This window comes from Andrena cerasifolii, chromosome 15 (genome assembly GCF_050908995.1).
Source record: "Andrena cerasifolii isolate SP2316 chromosome 15, iyAndCera1_principal, whole genome shotgun sequence".
NCBI classification, from domain to species: Eukaryota; Metazoa; Arthropoda; class Insecta; order Hymenoptera; family Andrenidae; genus Andrena; species Andrena cerasifolii.
Genome location: NC_135132.1, coordinates 6859651 through 6881106, shown reverse-complemented (window position 1 = coordinate 6881106; position 21456 = coordinate 6859651). Strand labels below are relative to the sequence as shown.

The 21456-nt window shown below is 46.6% G+C and overlaps 2 protein-coding genes across 2 annotated transcripts in view; one reads left to right on the top strand and one right to left on the bottom strand.

Moving 5' to 3' along the window:
- Positions 1–20778, bottom strand: LOC143376936 (uncharacterized). The gene is made up of 6 exons (XM_076827737.1): positions 20268–20778; positions 5599–5804; positions 5401–5536; positions 5184–5317; positions 4715–4982; positions 1–3428 (listed from the first exon to the last, which is right to left on the bottom strand). Exons 1-6 carry the CDS (start codon positions 20356–20358, stop codon positions 3355–3357), a joined length of 909 nt encoding a protein of 302 aa, XP_076683852.1. The 5' UTR covers positions 20359–20778; the 3' UTR covers positions 1–3354.
- Positions 1–21456, top strand: part of LOC143376937 (uncharacterized) — a 109795-nt gene that overhangs the window by 234 nt on the left and 88105 nt on the right. The window lies entirely within an intron of this gene.

Genomic DNA, 21456 nt, shown 5'->3' with positions numbered 1-21456 from the left:
TATTATAATATTGAATTTTAATAACGATGAAAATTATGTACATATTTACAATCTCGTAAACGCTTATGTGATATACGACAAAGTACTGGGATCACGATACGCTGCGTGTTTCAGCTTGAGGTATCGAGCGCCGCGATTCTGCTTTCGTTTCCCTTTCTTTCGTCTTTTAATCGCGCCTCGCTCGAAGTCCGCCGCTGCCCGAAGCGCACTTAAAGAAAGGGAAAACAATTAGGAAGCAATTTAAGTGGCGCTTCGAGTCGGCAGCTGGCGCCTTCGAATTTGGCGCGCTTTCGGTTTCAGTACGTGTAACGGAAGGTAGATGGAGTAACGAATAGAATCCCAGCAGTAAGCAACGGCATTGCCAACGATATTTAAGAAACGATCTTTCTTGTGGAATTGTTTCGCTCGGGAAGACAACTTATATAAACACAGCTGTTCTGTAACCTGGAAATATCATTCGGGCTACGTTCTTATCTTTGGAAAAGAAGGTAAAACGTCGTACAGTTCGTTTCAATGGTGTTTCCTAACAATTTCACAAGAAAGAGCCACTTGAAACGAAGGGAGCGTGCGATTTACAATTCCCCAGGGGCGCGCCAACGTCTCCGGGGCCCCGGGTCAACGTCGCGAATGAAAACTTTTACACAAACATGCAACGAACGCGTAAAACATCGACACGACACACTCTTATAGTATATTATTACCCGTTTCGAAACGTTCCTTTTTAACATCTCCGTCTCGAGGCGCGCCTCTTCCGTCGCCATTCTCAATTCCTCGGACTTAAACGAGCGTGTTCGCGGGAGACGAGTTAGCACAGGAGTATTTCGATCACGTTACATGGAGAAATTAGGACGCGGACACGATTGAGTCGCATGATCGTTGAATATAAAAATCTAGTTAAAAATATACACTCCTGAATATCATTGTAGCCAGGGGCGGATTTGGAGATTTGGCGCCCCCAGGCTAACGATCATCAAATATTTTAATTTAAAGGAGTTGAGACAGTTTTAAAGTTAATTCAATACGACAACTCGTGTGCGAGTTATTGCTAATTTGCTAGACGAAGAAAAAGCGAACTGTTTTTAAAGATGTCTCAAGCCTCTGCGTTTAAATCTCTTTCGAATTTCTTGCGCTCAAAGTTCGGCGCCCTAGGCTGTAGCCTTTGTACAAACCCGCCCCTGATTGTAGCTGAGATTTACGTTGCGAGATGCAGCTTTAAGTCAGCGCTGGGTATCGTTTGAAGGAATTCTAGTTTTTTTTTAACGATATTTAAATTACTTAGAAAAAGATACGTAAGAATTATTTAAATTATACGAGACGATTACACCAACGCTTTGTGCTTCAGTTGTGTAAACAGCGTCATAACGTGTTGACGAAAATTAATGCTCCATTTGTAGTCAAAGAGAGAATTGATCGTAAGGAAATATAATTCCTTTCAGGGAACCGAACATTTCAGGCATATTGCCGCGATGATTCATCACTATACACAACTTTATTATCGCTACGTTATAAAGTAATTACTTCTAAGTGTTGCGTTTTGATTGCTTAACATTAAGGATGGGTTTCTCGAACCCAAGTTCCGAGTTTCGAGAGCTCGAAACCCCTCTAAAACCCAAGTTTCGAGTTTCGAGAGCTCGAAACCCCTCTAAAACCCAAGTTTCGAGTTTCGAGAGCTCGAAACCCCTCTAAAACCCAAGTTTCGAGTTTCGAGAGCTCGAAACCCCTCTAAAACCCAAGTTTCGAGTTTCGAGCTCTCGAAACCCCTCTAAAACCCAAGTTTCGAGTTTCGAGAGCTCGAACCCCCCCCCGAAACCCCTCTAAAACCCAAGTTTCCTATTTCGAGAGCTCGGAACCCCTCTGAAACTCCAGTTTCGAGTTTCGAGAGCTCGAAACTTTGCACCTCTTTCGTGATTCGAAACTTTGGAAACCCAGATACGAAAAAATATAAAATCAGTAAACAAAGAATCGTGAAAAGAGCTTTATGCAAAAACTTTAAACAAAAATTTGAGAATCAGCACTTTCCCCAGTTTCGAGAATTTCAAGAGTTTTTACATACCTTCGGGCGTCGAGTTTCGAGAATTTAAAAATTAACTTCGAACCTAACCCTACTTAATATTCTTTAGCCTCCGATGAATTTCATTTCAAATCTCAGCACTGTACTGCGTGCAAATCTTTTTTTAAAGCCACGATATTTCAACGAATACTTCATTTACACGAATCCCAATGAATCCATAATAGTTTGCTCGAAGCGATGGATACCCAGCAGCTGGTTCATGAAACTAACTATCAGAATATTGTTCGTGATTGCTTTCCGTTGCGCTTGTACAAAACAATCGTAGGTTCTTGTGGGAAAGGAAGCTTTCCATAGATCTTTCCATTAAACCGTAAAAAATGATATGCCATGAAACTGGAAGTACTCTTATAAAATCTTAGTAAAAAATAATATGTATATATGTATATCAGTGGGTGGGAAAGCAACAAGAACTCTGTGATCTTTTGGACGACCTAACACATATGCATGGAGAGACGGATTCACGCTTCCTCTGTTCCTCATTCTCCTCTCTCTCTCTCTCTCTCTCTCTCTCTCTCTCTCTCTCTCTGTCTTTATCTGTTTTTTGCTTGCAATTTCTCTTCTCCCTTTAATTCCACGGATATGTTGTAAACGAGACTTTTTTTTCTCCACGCGAGAATACATTTAGAGCCTAGAACATACTTTGGTTTATTACCAATGGTGGATCCATGAAAGCTGATTCTTTCTCCGGGAAAGTTTAAGTTCCCGAGTGCCTCGTTTCTCTTAAAAGACTGAAGCCACTTTGAGCCAGAGACGGGCAAACATTTTATTTAAATAAAACTGTCGAATAAATGTTCCAAAAGTTATTCGTCATATCTCGAATAAAGTTAATAAATAAATCAACTTTATTCCTGAAATCATCTAAAGTTAAAGTAACTTTTATTTGATTTGTTATTTAAATAATTTCTTATTTCATTAATGCCCAACCCTGCTTTGAGCATTCCTACCTGCGAAACAGAAACAAGAGAGCTCCATCGAAAGTACCAAGTGTTATAAATTCACATCGCGCCGGGGAACGTAAAGTATATTATCAATTAATCGACCAAGATTAATATTTATGGTTTAGTTGCACCGAGAAAAGAAAAGGATATTTTATGGATCCGCCACTGTTTGGTACGTCGACGTCCATCGGTTGGGCGTCAGCCTTAACCATGTGTTATCGATATGATGATATTTAATTACGATTACGCGGCTTAAAAATTATTATTAGATACCATGGGAACGAATCTCCTAAACGTAGTCGTTTTACGCTCTTAGGAAGCAACGTGAAAAAGAGTGTTTCGTTATTATCGCGCCAGGACGATCCACGTGATCATCGACACGACGACCATCCACTTTAATGTCGTTGCAATCTGGCTTCCTGCAACAACGAATTAACAGCATTAAAATTCTAATTTCCTTCGGTAAATCGACCAAACATCAGAGCTTCTTGATACCACCAGAATTTCTTATAATTAGCAGTCCAAGTATTGTCCTTCAGTAACAACGCTGTAACGATACCTCCGTGCTCGCCGCTAGATGGCGTTTCTACCGATCCCGCTTTCTCGCAAGCGCTCCCTCAACTACCGGTTCGTATATATACAAGTTTCGTTCTACCTCCTAACGTCCCCGCGTCTAGCCAGGCCCTGGGCGAAACGCATCTTCCTTTCTCTCCTTTTCTGTCCTTCAACCGCACACCTCTCGCCTACTTCTTCCTCTCCCCCCAGCATCAAAATGGCCCCATTTGAATTAAGAAAGAATACTATTGCTTAAGGAGATTCCCACAACTGGGTGACCTCTTTCGCGAAGCAACAAAAAAAAAGAGTTTCTCGATTTGCTATTATAGTAGTGTAGTAGTAGTCGCTACTAATAATGGGTGTGTACTCAACGATAAATAGAAATTCCTGGACTAATACTACTACAACCGAGTCGATGTTAATTTAATTCCGTAGGGAAATATTTCCGCCTGAATGGCTCCCGAAATAGACCAGAAACACACCACTCGAATTATACTACCTACCCCAGAAATAACCGTTATCGATAGGCAAATTCCGCTTCTCCAGGAAAAAGAAAACCAACCACCCACCCCACTCGACGCCCCTAATTCGACTTGGGGCTAGCTCGTGCATCGAACTGTGCATGAAGACTCTCGCTGTTTGTCGTTAGGAATAACGATTCTGTTTACGAGAAGCCCCTTTTCTCGAACTGCTTCGCCCCGATCGAATCAGCGATAACGGCGTGTTACGATTTTCCCGCTAGCCGAAAGGGTTCTTATCGGGCTCGCTTTCGTGTTTTACAGCGTGCAAACGAGCGTTCTTGCCGGGGCCAGTTGACTTGGTTTTTCACACGATACGCGGGTTAATCTCCCCCGTGCTGCGGTTTCATCCCACCCCGGCGGCGTTAATCGCGATTTAATGCGTTATCAAACGGCGAATTATTTATCGCACGGGTGACGGGACCGAGCCGCGCGTTTAATCGCGATCCAATTAGCCCCTTAACGAAATCAGTTTACTGGATTTATTTGCGCGCGGGGTGCGCCCTCCCTCGTCCACGAATTTCGCGGGATTTTTGCCCGCTGGTAAATGAAACCGCGCCTGTTCAATAGGATGGCGAACAGAACAACCAAAGGTTAGAATTTAGGGGATAGATAGCGGAGGGGTAGTTTACCATTCGTTAAATCGTTACGAGTGTGGCTCTGCGCCCTGGTCTCGCGGCTCTCCATTACGGGCGCTTTCAGGATCCTCTCGTCTCCTTCGACGCTCTCCTCGTTGCTCTGCAGGTAGACAGTGGCTATTGTGGCCAAGCACTTGAGCTTCATGTCGCCCCGTTTGAAGTGTTTGTTGGCGACGCGGAACTCCAAGCCCAGCACCGCGGTCTCCAGCCCCTTTTCGTCCACGGCGGTGATGTGGGGCCCCTTCAGGTACTGAGTATCGGCCTGAAACGCAGTTCGATTGTTTTCATAAGAGTTCTTTAAGCGAAATCTGCGGAGGTAGCTTCTAAAGAGCTAGGAATCCCTTAAAGTCTCCACACCCTGGCGAGGACGAAGGTGCGCTATAACCGATTGAAAATGAACGGCCCCTTTCGATGGTTACCGAGGCGATATGGAAGCCGTTGGGCTTTATTGCTGGCTGCTTACCGGGTCGCCGTTGATGAACCAAGTCAATAGGGCGGCTGGTTTCGAGGGTGCGGACGTGCAGTTCATACGAACGATCTCCCCCACCTGGTAGCGGGACCTGCCGCCCGTTATTCGTGGCCCTTCGTCGGGCAGAACTGAAATGAATGGCAATTTCCTCGTCGCTAATTCGTCAGGCTCACCCTCCCTCTGGGCTCGCGACTCGCAAACTCTCCCTTACCGACTACGATCATGTCCGCGTGGTCAGACACTGTTTGGAAGGCTGGGGCCTCCGCGGACACCTCGCACCTGTACCTCCCCGAGCTGGTCAGGTTCACGTTGCTCAGCACCACCGACCTCTCCGTGGAGTTGTGTATCTGAAAGCGGAGGAGCCGCGGTTGACAATCGCGACATAGTCGGTGAGGCTTCCGGGACTCACGTTCACGTTCACCCCGGGCACGCTGAACGTCTGCACAGTGGGCACGTCCCTAGGCACGTAGCGATAAAACTCGTGGCCGTCCTTGTACCACTTCACCGAGTACAGCAGCTCCTTGTCCAGGTTGAAGTTGCACTGCATTCGAACCGTCTCGTTCAGCACCACGTGCTGCGGTATCTGGAGCGCGGTCATCCGAAGGGCCAGGATACCTGGAAACCACCCCGCTTGTACCTTCGACGAGACTCTTTGGTTCGTTAAGGGGGGATTATCGTCTAACAGCCTCAAAAGTAACTGATAGTTAAGAATTCTTTTTGAAAAAACTGTTGGTCGATAATAAGCAGGTTCGGCATAAAAAAAAATATTTTCTGCAAGTTTAAGGATGCCTCCTTATATCCCAATTGAGTTTAATGCAATAATAACAGTAGTTTGTTAAAGAAAAAATCATTTTCGGGGGCTGTTACGCGAGAATCCCTCCTTAAGCGGTTACGCCACCCTTAGTCGCTCAAAACAGCACCAAACTATTTAGACGAATTTTTTTACGATACTACGAGTTTGGTTATTTCTATGCTGCTTAAGATTGGGGCATGAATTAATGAATTTGTTGTCTAAATGTTGTACAGAGGTATTAGAGAATGGCCGAGTTATGTGTCGTCACTTTTTTATCAGGATGGCTGGCAGCGTGACTTGAACAATTTTTTATCGATTCGCTTGAAATTTTTATAGCATTTTCTCTAATCGATTTCCTACAGAAATACGTACGGATTTTACGATTCACTATTTTTGCTGCAGGCAATTTTAGACACAATTTAATATTTCGATAAATCGCTATGTACTTCTGTATTAAATATCCTGTAAATAATGAAAATTTTCGGTTTTTATCTTACGTCAAATTATACGGCAAGAATGGAACAGCGCCAGCAACGCCATTTTGTTAAAAAAAAATAGTTACAATTTTTTTATACGCCATATGGCACGTAGAACATAGCCCCTAAAAAAGTTTCTTCATTTACTTTCTAATTTCGCCCGAAAAAAATTCCCAAATTGAGATATGATTTTCGGGCCTCCAAGGTGACCTAACCTCTTAAACGCAAGCGAATCTGGGCCACTCTACCCGCGCGGCGTTCGTCAACTTAGGCATTCCGTTTCGGTCATCCGAACCGACCGAAGCTCCATCTCGCGGAGCCGAACCGGCGATCCCAGGTCCCGGCGTTTTCGCTAAACAGGGAACGGCGATGCCGGGCGAACGTCTGTAACTACTCTGCCAACTGTATTCTAATCCTCTTACGACTTAAGCTTCTTAAAATTATCCGGTCGAGCAGGAATACTCGCGACGACAATCGCGGGAACGGAAAACTGCAGCAGTAGGCCGGCGGCAGTTAATCGGGCATTTTCTGCAATTCCAATCGACTTCACCTTTAAACACAGAGGGCAGGCAGCGGGAATAAGCGAGGGGGAGAGAGAGAGAGAGCGGGGCGGACGTTATTGGAAACGATAGGGAACAATTAAATTGTATCGTCGTCAGCGGCACGGAATTAGCGAATTTCCGTTCATCGATGCTCCATCGAGCCTCCCAGAATGCGCGCCGTCGAGGGGGCGGAAAATCAGCGATTTCCAGTCGATATTCAGCCGATTCGACGATGTAAATTGCAAAAGCGGCGAGCGTCAAGTGTTAAAACCGTACCGGGGGCTCAACCCTCCCCCTTTTATTTTCTATTATTCCTATCCACCATTATCCCGCGATTGTTCACAACGCGTACGGGCGCACTAAACACCACTCCCGCGCGCAGTTGCAGTTTTTCGAGTGGGCTTAATTAATGGCCCCCGTCCCTCCCATCGCTGCCCTCGAATTCGCGCGTAACAGCCAGCCGATTTCACCCCGATAGAACTCGTTCCGCGGGATCTCAAACGAAACCTCCACCAGCATTCGCTGGCCGGTTTCGGCCGGGAATTTCGGACACCGAAATTTTCCGAACCGACTTAGACTGCTCGGCGCGGATGTCGGTCACCTGCGCTGGAAGTCGGATTCTGATTCCTGGCGAAATGCGGAAGGATCGTATCGCGGATGGTGCCCTTTAGAATTCTATTTCGAGCGGTAGGAATCTGGCGCATAGTCTGCGGGGATCATAAATCCGCGGATCGACGCCTTGCGCCGTTGCAGACGAGATTTGTAACATCCTATCTCGGCCAGGCCGTACCTGTTGTCGTATTTTTGGATAAGTCTCGTCAGCCCCGGTTACATTTATCGGAAGCGCTCTCCCCCGGCCGCTCCATATATATATATATACGGCAAAACGTATCTTGCCGCGTTGAAGATCAATATTTCGCGCTTCTAAAATGGACGACGGGAAGCTTGGCACCGTATGGAAGAGATCGGGCCCTCCGAGCCCATTTATAAGACGCCATTAACTCCTCCCGAGGCAGAAGAGTCTTCCGAAATAGCTAATAAAATATTGAAGCTGCCAATAAAACGGTATTAACCGGACTCTTGGAGACGTCGCTGAAAGTCCTTCATAAGAGGATCTGAGACGCGCCGCTCCTGTCCCGTCTCCCGGGCGAGATTATTAGCAGGGATAGTGGAGGACGTCGTGCCATTTTCCGCGGGAGGGCATTCAATTCTTAAACGCGGCCAATTTCGGAGCGCCGAGGGGCGATTCTCGCGGCGGGCTGGTCGTTAATGAAACGCTCGCGCTCGCCGGTTGTTGTATCTTGCCGGGTTGTCGAGAGGGTAGGACGCCCGGCGACACTGCGCGACGCGGCCGCCTCCCCCGCACGTGCTCGTGACGGACACGGACACGGTCGATTTAATTAAAGGCAATCGGACGGGGGCTGGACGGACCTGTCGAGATGGGAGGTTAATCAGCAGCCGGATATATACCCTGATTATTTGCCGACCGTATTATCGCCGCCCGCGCTTATGCCGCGAATTAAACGGCTACAACTGCGCCGCGACCGTTAATTTCCAGCTCGCGTGCTCGGGCGGTATTTTTTCGCCCAGCCTCGAATTATCGAATTTTCTGCCACGCAGTCGTTGCAGGGAATTTAGAGGCGTCGCCTGCTGCTGGGAATAAAATTTTGTCCCGAGGAGAGCTTAAACAGCGGCAATCTGCTACGAGGGATCTGCCAGGCGGAGCGGGGGTAGGCCTACCAGAAGGAGTGTGGACTTGGGAACCTCGCGCTGTGAGTGCAGTTTAACTCTACGTCGTGTGCGCGCCACTATTAGGGCTGTAACGAATAGTCGAATAATCTGTATGTTCGAATACCTGAGAATTCGAACTTGAGATTCGAATACCTGAGAATTCGAACTTGGGATTCGAATACCAGAGAATTCGAACTTGAGATTCGAATAATTTATATATTCGAATACCTGAGAATTCGAACTTGAGATTCGAATATTCGAATACCAGAGAATTCGAACTTGAGATTCGAATATTCGAATACCTGAGAATTCGAACTTGACATTCGAATATTCGAATACCAGAGAATTCGAATTTGATATTCGAATACCTGAGAATTCGAACTTGAGATTCGAATAATCTACATATTCGAATACCCGAGAATTCGAACTTGAGATTCGAATTACAGAGAATTCGAACTTGAGATTCAAATACCAGAGAATTCGAACTTGAGATTCGAATTGCAGAGAATTCGAACTTCAGATTCGAATTCCAGAGAATTCGAACTTCAGATTCGAATACCAGAGAATTCGAACTTGAGATTCAAATTGCAGAGAATTCGAACTTGAGATTCGAATTCCAGAGAATTCGAACTTGAGATTCGAATTCCAGAGAATTCGAACTTGAGATTCGAATACCAGAGAATTCGAACTTGAGATTCGAATACCAGAGAATTCGAACTTCAGATTCGAATACCAGAGAATTCGAACTGGAGATTCAAATACCAGAGAATTCGAACTTGAGATTTGAAGATTAGATGAAACTATCCGAATTATTTGAATATTCGGATAATTCAAACTCTAGTCCCCCCATTTCGTGGAATACTTCGGTCCAGAATGAGAGAACCAGAGAGCGAGAGAGAGGGGGGACCCTTTCTTTCAAGGTTTCCAAGAAATCGTGGGAATAGCGACCGACCATACAACGCATAGTCGAAGTGAGCTTATAACGAGAATTTACTGTATTCTGGACGCGGCTCCATCTCAAAATCTAATTACCTCGTCATGGTATGTCATCCCAAAGTCGCGGCAATTTCGAGCACCGTCCCGCGAGTATGCAGCCCCGCGACGCTCGCTCTCGATGAGGAAACGATAGCTCCGGACACACTTTTTCCAGGCGTCACGCGAGCCTCCACCCGTCGCCAGTTAACCGCTCCTCGGAGCAGTCCCAATCAAGGAAACGAGCAGATATACGGGCGCGTAAAGCGGCCAGGGCAGGCCGTGATGTCACGTTCGTTTAAAAATGGGAACGACCACGTAACCGTCGCCAGTAGCCTCGCGAAACGGTGTTACGATAGGTCGTTAATTCCAGATACTCTAATTGGCTCAATTTCCAATAAAGATTCGCGACTCGCTCGAAATAAAACAATACAGCCCCCCTTCCTAATTCTCTGAACAAGCTGATTATACCTCGCGGCCCGATTGCGTTTTTCAGAGGGCACCCCGAACGGCGGGCGCTTTTAAGGGGTAACACTTGTTGTGGCCAAAATGTCGACTTGTTCTTTGGAGGTTGTAAGACTCCGACGACACAATGTCACACTCCTTGCGGTTTTTTCCACCGCAAGAGTTCACTAATTGAACGGTGATTGAGGTATGTGGAAGGACAGTGGTGAAATCAAACTGACACTGTAGCGCGTAACAACGTAACACTTAAAATATATTCTGATAAAATTGAATGAAAATACTTGTACACTTGAATTTTGGTAAAGTTATAATGTGCGCTGGTAGTGTCTCAGAATGCTGAATGCAATTCTGTCGATGATGATAGTACAGAGGTTTTGTTCGATCTGGTTTTCCAAGTTGCATTCAGGCTCTACCAAGCCTTTGAAAGCCCTTGCAGGGGTGTGTCTTAAAAAATAAGAGGTGGTAGACTATTGCCTATTGGCTGTAAATGATTGTGGCATTGGGCGACGAAACGCACCGGAAAGGGAAACTGAGTTCCACGAAATCGCATCGAACGGCGCGACTCCGTTTGTTTATGTCGTCTAGAGATACGCGGTCTTGACTCGGCCCAATAGCCCATATTTCACGGCACCGCTGGTAAATAGTTACGTCCCAAGATTTTAGGCCCGGACGGTCGGCTCAAGTGTTTTGCCACGTGCGGATTGACGAAGCACAGGCCCAGGAAACGCTTCGAATTCAATAATTGTATTTTTCACGCTCAACATGCCGCCCCCTCTTGAACGGCCACGTTCAATAACCTGTAGAAAACGCGTACATACAAACAATGCTTTCCAATGAACCCGAATACCCTTTCCCGGTTCTACGTGTACTAGAATTAGCCTCCACACACAATACGACTCAGTGCAAAAATCGTGCATACGTTGAACAAACCATTATATATGTGAAGCATACATTAAAGCATATATTAAAGCATATATAGAGTGATAACTAAAAACCCGATCATTCAGACCGACTAAGGATAATTGATTATCAACTACGGTTACATAATGTTCTACAGACTAGTAATCAAAGGTAATGTCTCAATCATCATTTACAGGTAAGGGACTTAATCTCTTAACGCTCCGCTTGTAATCCCCGGTTAAAGTTCTCACAGTCGCCACTCGAACAACACCATCCTCACCAGGATGAGTAGCGACAATTCGTCCCATAGGCCAACATAATGGAGGTGTGTTGTCTTCCTTCAAGACGACCAGCATTCCCTCCGTGATCTGGGTCGTTCGTCCATCATGCCATTTCTTCCTGACGATCAGCTCATTCAGGTATTCCTTATACCATCTTGACCAAAAATGCTGTCGAAGTTGCTGGATGTGTTGCCAAGATGAGAGTCGACCTGTTTTGACACTTGTAAGATCGCACTCAGGAGTGCTCGTTAACGAGTCACCTATCAGGAAATGACCAGGAGTTAGTGGACTGAGGTCGTTCGGGTCAGATGATAATGGAGTTAGCGGTCGAGAATTAAGAATTGCTTCGATTTCCGCGAGACATGTTGTGAACCCCTCGAACGTGAGCACAGCGTTTCCCACAATACGCATGAGATGATGTTTCATTGACCTGACTGCAGCTTCCCATAATCCACCGAAATGGGGAGCACGCGGAGGAATAAAGTGCCAACGAACGTTTTGCTCCGATAAATATTTTTGAAAGTGATCCTTAGGATCCTGAACAAGAATTGCATTATGTATCCTTTGCAATTCGCGGCTTGCACCAATGAAATTAGTTCCATTGTCACTATACAAATCGGTACACTTCCCTCGTCTAGCAAAAAACCGCTTCAATGCAGCAAGAAAGGCGTCCGACGTCATGTCACTAACGAGTTCTAAATGCACTGCCTTAGTGCTGAAGCACACGAACACTGCCACATAAGTTTTGACTTTCTTTGTATTTCGAAGCTTCTTTTCCTTTATGAGAAACGGACCGCAGTAATCAACCCCCGTCACCAAAAACGGTCGGTTCAATACAACTCTGTCCCTCGGAAGTTGGCCAATTGGATATTGAGGAACTATGGCCGTGAGTTTATGACACGTAATACATTTCCGAAGAACAGACTTGACCGTTATCATACCGTTAACAGGCCAATATTTCTGACGCACCGCGTGCAACGTGCCTCGCGCCCCAATGTGACCGTGTTTTACATGAATTTCCCGGATTATTAACTCCGTAAGGAAGTGGTTTTGAGGTAATAATAAGGGATGTTTAACTGAATAAGGCAGTAGTGCATGCTTCAATCTCCCACCTACTCTCAAAAGTCCATCTTCATCCAAAAATGGACCTAATGCGGTGAATCGAGTTCCGCATTTAGTAATTTCACTATTGGAAAGATCGTGAATTTCCTTCGTAAATACCAATCTCTGAAGTAACCGTATTATTCTAAAATGTGCTTGTGTTAACTCATTCGTAGTGAGAGGCCCTCCACGCTTCGGCTTATGACAGACATTGTAATAAAATCTAAGACAATACGCTATAACGCGTTGTAAAAGTATAAATGAAGAAAATTTCTCCAACAATTGAACCTCTGCATTGGTCGTTGCGTGTAACACCACAACCTTTCGTTTCTCGGGAATGTCTATCGGCTGCATGTCATAATGCGGCCAAGTGTCTTCTGACTGAGATAGCCAACGGGGTCCGGTGAACCAACTAGTGGCCATAAGAAAGTCTTGGATGTTGGACCCCCGTGATAATATATCTGCAGCGTTGTGTTCTGAAGGCACATGCAACCACTGACTTGGAGCACTATGCTGCTGTATCTGGCTAACTCTATTTGCAACAAACGTCTTGAGCGTATGCGGTGCAGTACGTATCCATTGCAGCGTGATCGTCGAATCCGACCAAAACACTACTTTTTCAAATGAAAGGTTTATGGCTTTGATAATTATGTTGTATAATTTGATCAGCAATACCGCACCGCACAATTCCAATCGCGGCAATGATTGAGTTTTTAAAGGTGCAACTTTTGATTTTGAAGAAACGAGTTGTGCGCTGTACCCTTGACCGTCACGCGTCGAGCGAATATATATGCAAGCACCGTACGCTTGTTCACTAGCATCGCAAAATCCGTGTAGCTGCAAATGTGTGTGACCATCGGAAATAACGCGCCTAGGAATATGAACGCTCTGTATTAAAGGCAATTGTGACTGAAAATTGACCCATGCCCCATAAATGTCTACTGGGACCGACTCGTCCCAGTCGAGGTTGCATTTCCAGAGATTTTGCATCAAAATCTTAGCCTGCACAATAACAGGGCCTAGTAACCCCAAAGGGTCGAAGAGTTGGGCAATGCGTGATAAAATGGTTCGTTTGGTGACCTTCTGTAAAGGTTCTACCTGCTTAATGGTGTACCCCAGAACATCCCGTTCAGCCTTCCAATACAACCCCAGCGTCTTTTTGTCATCAGACGCGTCTAACACCATGTGGTCATGGACACTAGCATCCAGGAATGATTCGAGCAAACGCGGTTCATTTGATACCCACTGCCGAAGTTGAAATCCTCCCTTCGCGGCTAACCGAATCAACTCATTTCTAAGCAACATAGCCTCGTCAAATGAATCCGCTCCCGTAAGCACGTCGTCAACATAAAAGTCTCTAAGAAACGCGCTTGCAGCTATTGGATGATTGCCAATCTCGTCGTGCGCTAATTGGTGAAGAGTTCTGACAGCTAAAAAGGGAGCTGACGCCGTCCCGTACGTCACCGTATTCAATTCGTACGTTTTTATCGGTTGGTTAGAGTTCTCACGCCATAGGATCCTTTGGTATTTCCGATCTACAGCGCGCAAATCGACTTGCCGATACATTTTTGCGATATCGGCGGTTAGCACGTATTTATGTAACCGAAACCGCGTGATTATACTGACCAGATCATCTTGGATCGTCGGTCCCACCATTAAAGTCTCATTCAACGACACACCGGATGATGAACGCGCCGATGCATCAAACACCACTCTGACCTTTGTGGTCAGGCTACTGTCTTTGACCACTGGATGATGAGGCAGATAGATACCTTCGGTGCTCTCGTCCGTAACTTCTGTCATATGTCCTAACCGTTCGTACTCCTTAAGGAATTCGACATACTGAACCTTGATAGCGTGACGTTTATTAAGAGATCGTTCTAAAGACAGAAATCGATTCACTGCTATTTGACGTGATTCACCCAGCTTCTCCTTCTGATCGTTAAAAGGAAGGCCAACTGTGTATCGACCGGTCACTGCGTCGCGAATCGTATTGGAAGTATAGTGAGTTTCACACGCTTGTTCTTCGGGAGACAACAATTTAACGGACGGGCATTCCTCAAGGTTCCAAAATTTGTGCATGTCCGATTGAAGATCGCTAAGCGTCAAATTGCAAGTAGCTGATTGAGTTGATGGTTGATCTGGTACATGCCCAACCACTATCCAACCGAGTTGAGTTTTTTGTAATTTAGTGCATTGATTCGCGAGAACTATTCGGCCAATGCACATCAAGTCCCAGAAGAATTGACCACCAAGAATTCCATCTATGTTACCGGTCATATGGAAATCTGGATCTGCTAAATGTATCCCCACCGGAATCTTCAACGTTTGTCTGTCAATCAAGTCATGAGGTAACGGTTGTGAAACTTCCCGAACTATCAAAAATGTTACATTTTCTGAATAACGAGAGTTTCGCGATTTAATTTGTGCTCGAGTGACTTTAGTGCTAGCCGACTGCATAGCGTTTGTGCCACAAAGAGGTATATTTACTGCTTCTGTGGGTAGATTGAGTTGCCTGCACATTCTTTCCGACAGAAAATGCGATTCGGCGCATGAATCTAATAGCACCCTGCATTTGTGTGTTTTCCCGAATCCGTCTACAATGTCGATGACCGCCGTACACAAAATTACCGTCGGCCGAGCATTTATTACCGAACAGGTATTGTTTACCTGTACAGCTGAAGGTACGGGGGTAGGGTCTACGTGCAATAGAGTGTGATGCCGTTTATGACATCGTCGGCAGGTACTTGCCTGACAGTCCTTCACCGAATGGTTTGGCCGTAAGCAGTTAAAACAAAGATGGTTTTCCTTCACTAATTTTGATCTTTCTGGCACAGAAAGACTTAAGAGTTTGCTGCAATTTTGCGAAAAATGTGGCTCTCGACAAAAACCGCATAATATCACGTTCTGGGTAGAATGAACTTGCCTAATTGATCGTAATTCCCTTACTGCAGGTTTATTAGAATTTTGGAAACCTTGACGGTTTCGAACCGTTCCCTGAGCTTTGGTAGCAGGTGCCACAGCAGGAGCCACGGCAGAAGCCACGGCAGAAGCCCCAGCAGCGGGTTCCCCCCCTCCGATGGGTTCGATCGTCTGATACCGATCATGCAAAAAATCAAATAACTCGTCTACACTAGGAAACGCAATGCCACGCATGCGCTCCTTCCACTTCAGGGCGGATTCTTCATCTAATTTAGACACTATCAAATGAACAAGTACGGTATCGGCACTAGGCTGCTGCAGAGCTTGCAACGCGCGGTAATGAGCCTCCATGCTGTTAAGAAACGTTCTAAAATCCTGATACGATGGCTTTTGCAACAACGGTACGTCAACGATTGCCCTCAAGTGATTAGTTACAATGGTAGCTGGTTGATTATACCGTTTCTCTAAAAGGCCCCAGGCAACCCTGTAATTGGCCGCGGAATTTCCTACAGACTCTATGGCTTTCGCTGCTTCACCCTTTAAACACGAACGAAGATATAGTAGTTTCTTGGACTCAGTAATGCGTGTGTTTTCGTGTATCGAAGAGTGAAACTGATCGGAAAATCCAGGCCACTCCCCGTATGCTCCAGCAAAGGTTGGCAAATTGATTTTCGGCAAGTATACGTCTTTATCGATAGACTCCATGGCCGATTGTGGCGACGCGCGTAAACTTAGTGACTCGACACCCAACGCACTTCCAGTCTGCTGACTATGTTTGAGTTTATTCAAAATATCCATCGCGCGTGCTTTACATGTAATGAACGCGGATTTGAGAGCTATTCTTTCGCGCATTAATTCCCCGGTGGTGTCCGCGGAATCTAACTCCGCTTGCGCCTTATTGAACGACATATACTCACTTTCGAGGTCGTCAAAATGCACCTGAATTTGACTGCCCGAATCTCCAGCTTCGGTACTGTCTATCAGTAGTTGAAAGGTTTCTAATTCTAATTTGAATGCTTCACGTTTCAACTTTAAGGTTTTCTGGCGTTCTTCCAAGCTCGGTGCCATGGCGAGATTTTACCGCGATAGATACACGGGAATGAGATAATAGGACTAGTTTGATAGGTGACTCACAAACAACAACTGAATGCGACTTACGTGGTCGCAGTCTCCGGTGGTCCACACGGCTTGTCAATGATAGGCGATGCGAATGAGGCTGGTAACAACGTCCTCGATGTTGGCTCTCGACGCTGTCCGTGCCGTAGATTCGGCACAGCTGTGATGCTGGTTCCGCCGACCCCTGGTGCTCAGGTATCGCTCCTGACGCCGATGAGTTATGCGAGGATGCAACGACCTGGTGTCGTTGTCCCTCAGCTGCTGGGTCCCTTGACGATGAGGTGATCTGCCGAGTCCCTTTCTCTGGTTGCTGGGCTCCTCAGCGATGACGTATGCTGTCCTTCCCACAGCACTGGATATGTTGTACAGATAGGCGCGAATCAAGGCTCTCCAGGCACTTGTATCCGGCTCGAAGGACCAAAATGTTGTGGCCAAAATGTCGACTTGTTCTTTGGAGGTTGTAAGACTCCGACGACACAATGTCACATTCCTTGCGGTTTTTTCCACCGCAAGAGTTCACTAATTGAACGGTGATTGAGGTATGTGGAAGGACAGTGGTGAAATCAAACTGACACTGTAGCGCGTAACAACGTAACACTTAAAATATATTCTGATAAAATTGAATGAAAATACTTGTACACTTGAATTTTGGTAAAGTTATAATGTGCGCTGGTAGTGTCTCAGAATGCTGAATGCAATTCTGTCGATGATGATAGTACAGAGGTTTTGTTCGATCTGGTTTTCCAAGTTGCATTCAGGCTCTACCAAGCCTTTGAAAGCCCTTGCAGGGGTGTGTCTTAAAAAATAAGAGGTGGTAGACTATTGCCTATTGGCTGTAAATGATTGTGGCATTGGGCGACGAAACGCACCGGAAAGGGAAACTGAGTTCCACGAAATCGCATCGAACGGCGCGACTCCGTTTGTTTATGTCGTCTAGAGATACGCGGTCTTGACTCGGCCCAATAGCCCATATTTCACGGCACCGCTGGTAAATAGTTACGTCCCAAGATTTTAGGCCCGGACGGTCGGCTCAAGTGTTTTGCCACGTGCGGATTGACGAAGCACAGGCCCAGGAAACGCTTCGAATTCAATAATTGTATTTTTCACGCTCAACAACACTGTAGCGGCACAAAAACGTAGTGTACCTTTGGCAATTGTTTGTGGGTAAACAAAGAAATAAGTCGAAAAGGTGTTTAACCGCAATTATTAGACACACCTTAAGTAGTTTCAAGCTATTTTTGTTTTTGTGTTTTTTTTTTTCAAAATGGCACTTTAAACGCGTTTTTCTTGGAACCACGTTTTTCAAATTGGATTGCAGCATAACTTAAACAAATTGTATTCGATTCACTTGAAATTCTTATGGTAGACTCCAAACTATTGATTTTACGTTTTGTTGAAACTTTTAATGTTAAGAGCAGCTTTCAAGCTGAAAATGGACGTGATGGTGGACGTATATTAATAATAATACGTCTTTATTACACCATCATATTGCGTTAGATTAATACATAGTTGCTTTTTTTTTCTTTTTGCGTTGCAATGGGCGAAATTCAGCAAAATTGTATTTTTATGGAGAATGCAGTTTAGAGGCTACTGTAAAAAATTCCAGTGAACCGAATAAAATTTGTTTAAGTTATGCTTCGAACCAATTTGGAAACCGTGGTTCCCAGAAAAGCGCGCCTAAAGTGCCATTTCGAAAAAAAGAAAGAAAAGGAAAAATAGCTTGAAATGACTTAAGATGTGTATAATAAAGGCGGTTAAGCAGATTTTCAACTTATTTCCTTGTGTACCCACAAATGGGTAAAGAGTCTACTGACTACAAATTAATTAATTAATTCTTCTGAAATTAAAAACAGAATTTTGTACTTTTGCTGCTTTATTGTATCACCTTTCAAGACTATAAAACAAAATTTGTAAGTAAAGATATCAATTTGTAACGGAACAGGGGCACCGCGAAGAGAGCAATATCCTTCCGGATGCCAGACCTGATAGCCAAAAAACCAAAAGTCCCGCTCCACTTCAAATATATCAGGCATACTCAGAACTCGTTACTTTATCGCTCGAACAAGAATTTTGCAAATATTTGCGAAATTAAATTACCACGGTCAACGAAACCATAATTTTTTTGCTAAAATTGAAAAAACATTTTTAAGACATTACCATTTCTTTGTTTCTCAATATTTTTTCATTGTGCTAGTTCAGACGATAGCCACGCGTCTACAGATTACATACCAATCTTCTAGAATTTTGTGTTTGACCAACAAATTTTTTTTTTTATATCCGTAAAAGTTCATAGATTAAAGCAACAAACGTGCAAAACGACACGCGCAATACTCGTTTCTATTTTGAAATCCCTAAAAAATTAAGTTTCTTTCAGCCGTTACACTAGGAAGACCCCTTAAGTAGATAATGGTGGTTTCGCCGTACCCTCTAATTCCCCTTAATTTCTGGGTCCGCGACAGCCTGAACGCTGGCTCGGCTTCTGTTAAGCGAACGGCGCCCGCCTTTCTTCCGCTCAGCGCCTATCGGATTCTTTATCAATGCCCCCCGGGCAATTAATTCGAGAACAGCGAATAACAGCGGCAGGCTCGATTCTGTGTTACGGAAGGGTGTTAGGGTGAGATTGAACGCTGCCGCGGATGTAGGTCGTCGAATGGCAGAAAGTTCGCGGAATATCGCGAGACGGTATCTCCGCGGCGGAAAGTTTTATTCGGGGCCGGAATTTATCCAGTCGCCCGCTTATCCTCGAGGACTCGCGCGTCCCGGGGAATCCCATTTCTATCCTCGACAAAGCGGATCCTATCTAAATGTCTGTTGGTTACCGTATTACTGCGGCTCTCCTCGCGGGCTCCGAGGAAATTGGTGCGCCGGGAATGTAGGCTTTTAATTCCGCGGACACCCTCGAAGCGGTTCCTCCCTGGGAATAATTCGCTTGCTCGTTTAACGGCCGGGGTAGGCCGGCGAACAATGGCAGAGCCCGTGGCCCATTTTGTTGCGGCAACTATTTTTACAGCGCGCTGCTCTCGCGATACGACACACCGCCGCGGCACATTTTTTGGGGATGGAAGCTTGACCCAAGCTGGGCCTGAGATGACCTAAATGAAGGAGACGCACGGAGTGGGTCCAACTTGGAGTCTAATATCCCGAGTAAAATCGAGAGAAACTCCAAAGTTTTCACGGAGGAGTGGTTCGCGGGGTAGATCCGATTGTCCAGGGGCTGATAAAAGCGGGTTGGAGGGGCGTAATCGGTTGGCCAAGTGGAATCGAAGCCCGGTGTTTGCCCGACGAGTGATTTCCTAGTGGAAGAAGCACGACGGTCGCACTTAGGGCATCTAGATTACGCAAATTGCACGCTTGGGACGGAGATCGATGCCGCTCGGGTGCCACGAGCCCATTGTCCACCTGGCAGACGCGTAGATCGGAAGCGTGCAAACGTGCAAACAATGCGAACAGCCGGGTATCGTTCCGGCACCGACGATCCCAATATCGTGGGGCGGCAAGTGTTTATCGGAGAACAGCTTTGCGGGGCGAAGCAAAGAGACTAGGAGCCCCGCGTAGGAAGCGCCAAAGCTGTGGCTCTGAGCCGAGAGGAACATGATTCTCGGCTGAGCGACCAGATGGGTCAGGGAGACTGCCCCAAGGAAATGGGGGTCGCGAGAAGAGTTGCCGCTTGCAGGCGTAGGGAAACGTCCTGCTCGTCGCGTGACCAGTCAGCCGTGAATCCGCTAGGAGCCTGAGGAACGCTAACCTCGGCAGGCGAAGTAGCTTGATCCAGCGCCTACCTGAGTGAAGCAGGAACGCGAGGAGCGCGAGCAGCCTGGACACCAGGGTGCCACGTATCACGTCAGCCGTCATCCTCGTCCCATCGACCATGGACACGCGCGATTCCCTGCTCGGGGTCCCGTCACTGACCAGGCATCGTCGACCAGGTCCGCCGCGTTAGCACTGTACTCTCTCCACGCACACGCTCGAGAAGGGGGATCGATCCTCACCCCGTGCCCGTGTCCGTCCCGCAGTTTCTCGGACGCGATCGCGGCACCTACGTCGACGCGGTGGTCGACCTTCGCGAGACAGGAGAGGAACGGTCAGCAGGTGTTGTCGGCTGAGCACATTATTTTCCGCGTTCCGCCGTCGCACTAATTGAAAATCTATACGGGGGCAGAGAGTAGCCAGGAGGCGAGGACCGCTACTGCGGCATAGTCGCGCACCAGCAGCGGGAACCAGCGGAGGTGGCCGTTTGTGTCGCTGCCGCTGCTGCTGCCGCTACCACTGATGCTCCCTTCGCGGCGGTGGCGGCCGCGGAGGCGGCAGGGCGAAGGGTGGAGGGCGGAGGAGTAGCTGGGAGCACGGGAACAGGGAGCAGCGAGGGGCGATTTCGAGTCGACTCGGCTCCTGGGCGACTGCGCCGTCCTCCAAGTCGATGATCGCTGCAAAACTCGCCCTCCTCCTCTGCCGCCCCGCGCCAGAGAGAGCGAGAGAGCCTCCCCCGCTGCGTCGGCCGCGCGTGTGGCTGTGCAGGCGCTAACGAAATTGGGGGAAATACGCCACGCTCCGGGCGACTCTCTTCCGCCAGGAATTATGCGGATTTCTGGTCCCAGCCCCTCGCCTCTTTGGGACCAGTCCTCGTGCGGATTCGTGCAAGCCCCAGCGAATTAGGGGAGGCTCGGGGGAGCCAGCGGGGAAACGGGATCCGAGTTGACCAGGTGTCGAGTGGACGTGGCAAGGGATCTCGCAAGGTGTCCGCTGATGCCCTAGTTGCGGGGCCAGATGGAGCAATAGGGTAGCTTTATTTATACGTGTCGAAATTTATTTTGTATTTCTTTGCTCTTACCACCTAGAACGGTGCTATTTCATAAAAAAGTAATCCCTGAAAAAGTTTATTGCAATCGGAGAACAGGACAGGGTGCCGACTAGGCCTTAGAGGTTAGAATTCATCAGTAGTTTGGATTTAAAGAATTTCTCAAAAATGGT

Coding starts and splice junctions, on each gene's coding strand:
- LOC143376936 (XM_076827737.1), bottom strand. CDS start 20,358: ATGGTCGATGGGACGAGGATGACGGCTGACGTGATACGTGGCACCCTG. Junction 5,805..20,267: donor CGCGTTCCTGCTTCACTCAG/GTAGGCGCTGGA, acceptor GGTGGTTTCCAG/GTATCCTGGCCCTTCGGATG. Junction 4,983..5,183: donor GGTTCATCAACGGCGACCCG/GTAAGCAGCCAG, acceptor ACTGCGTTTCAG/GCCGATACTCAGTACCTGAA.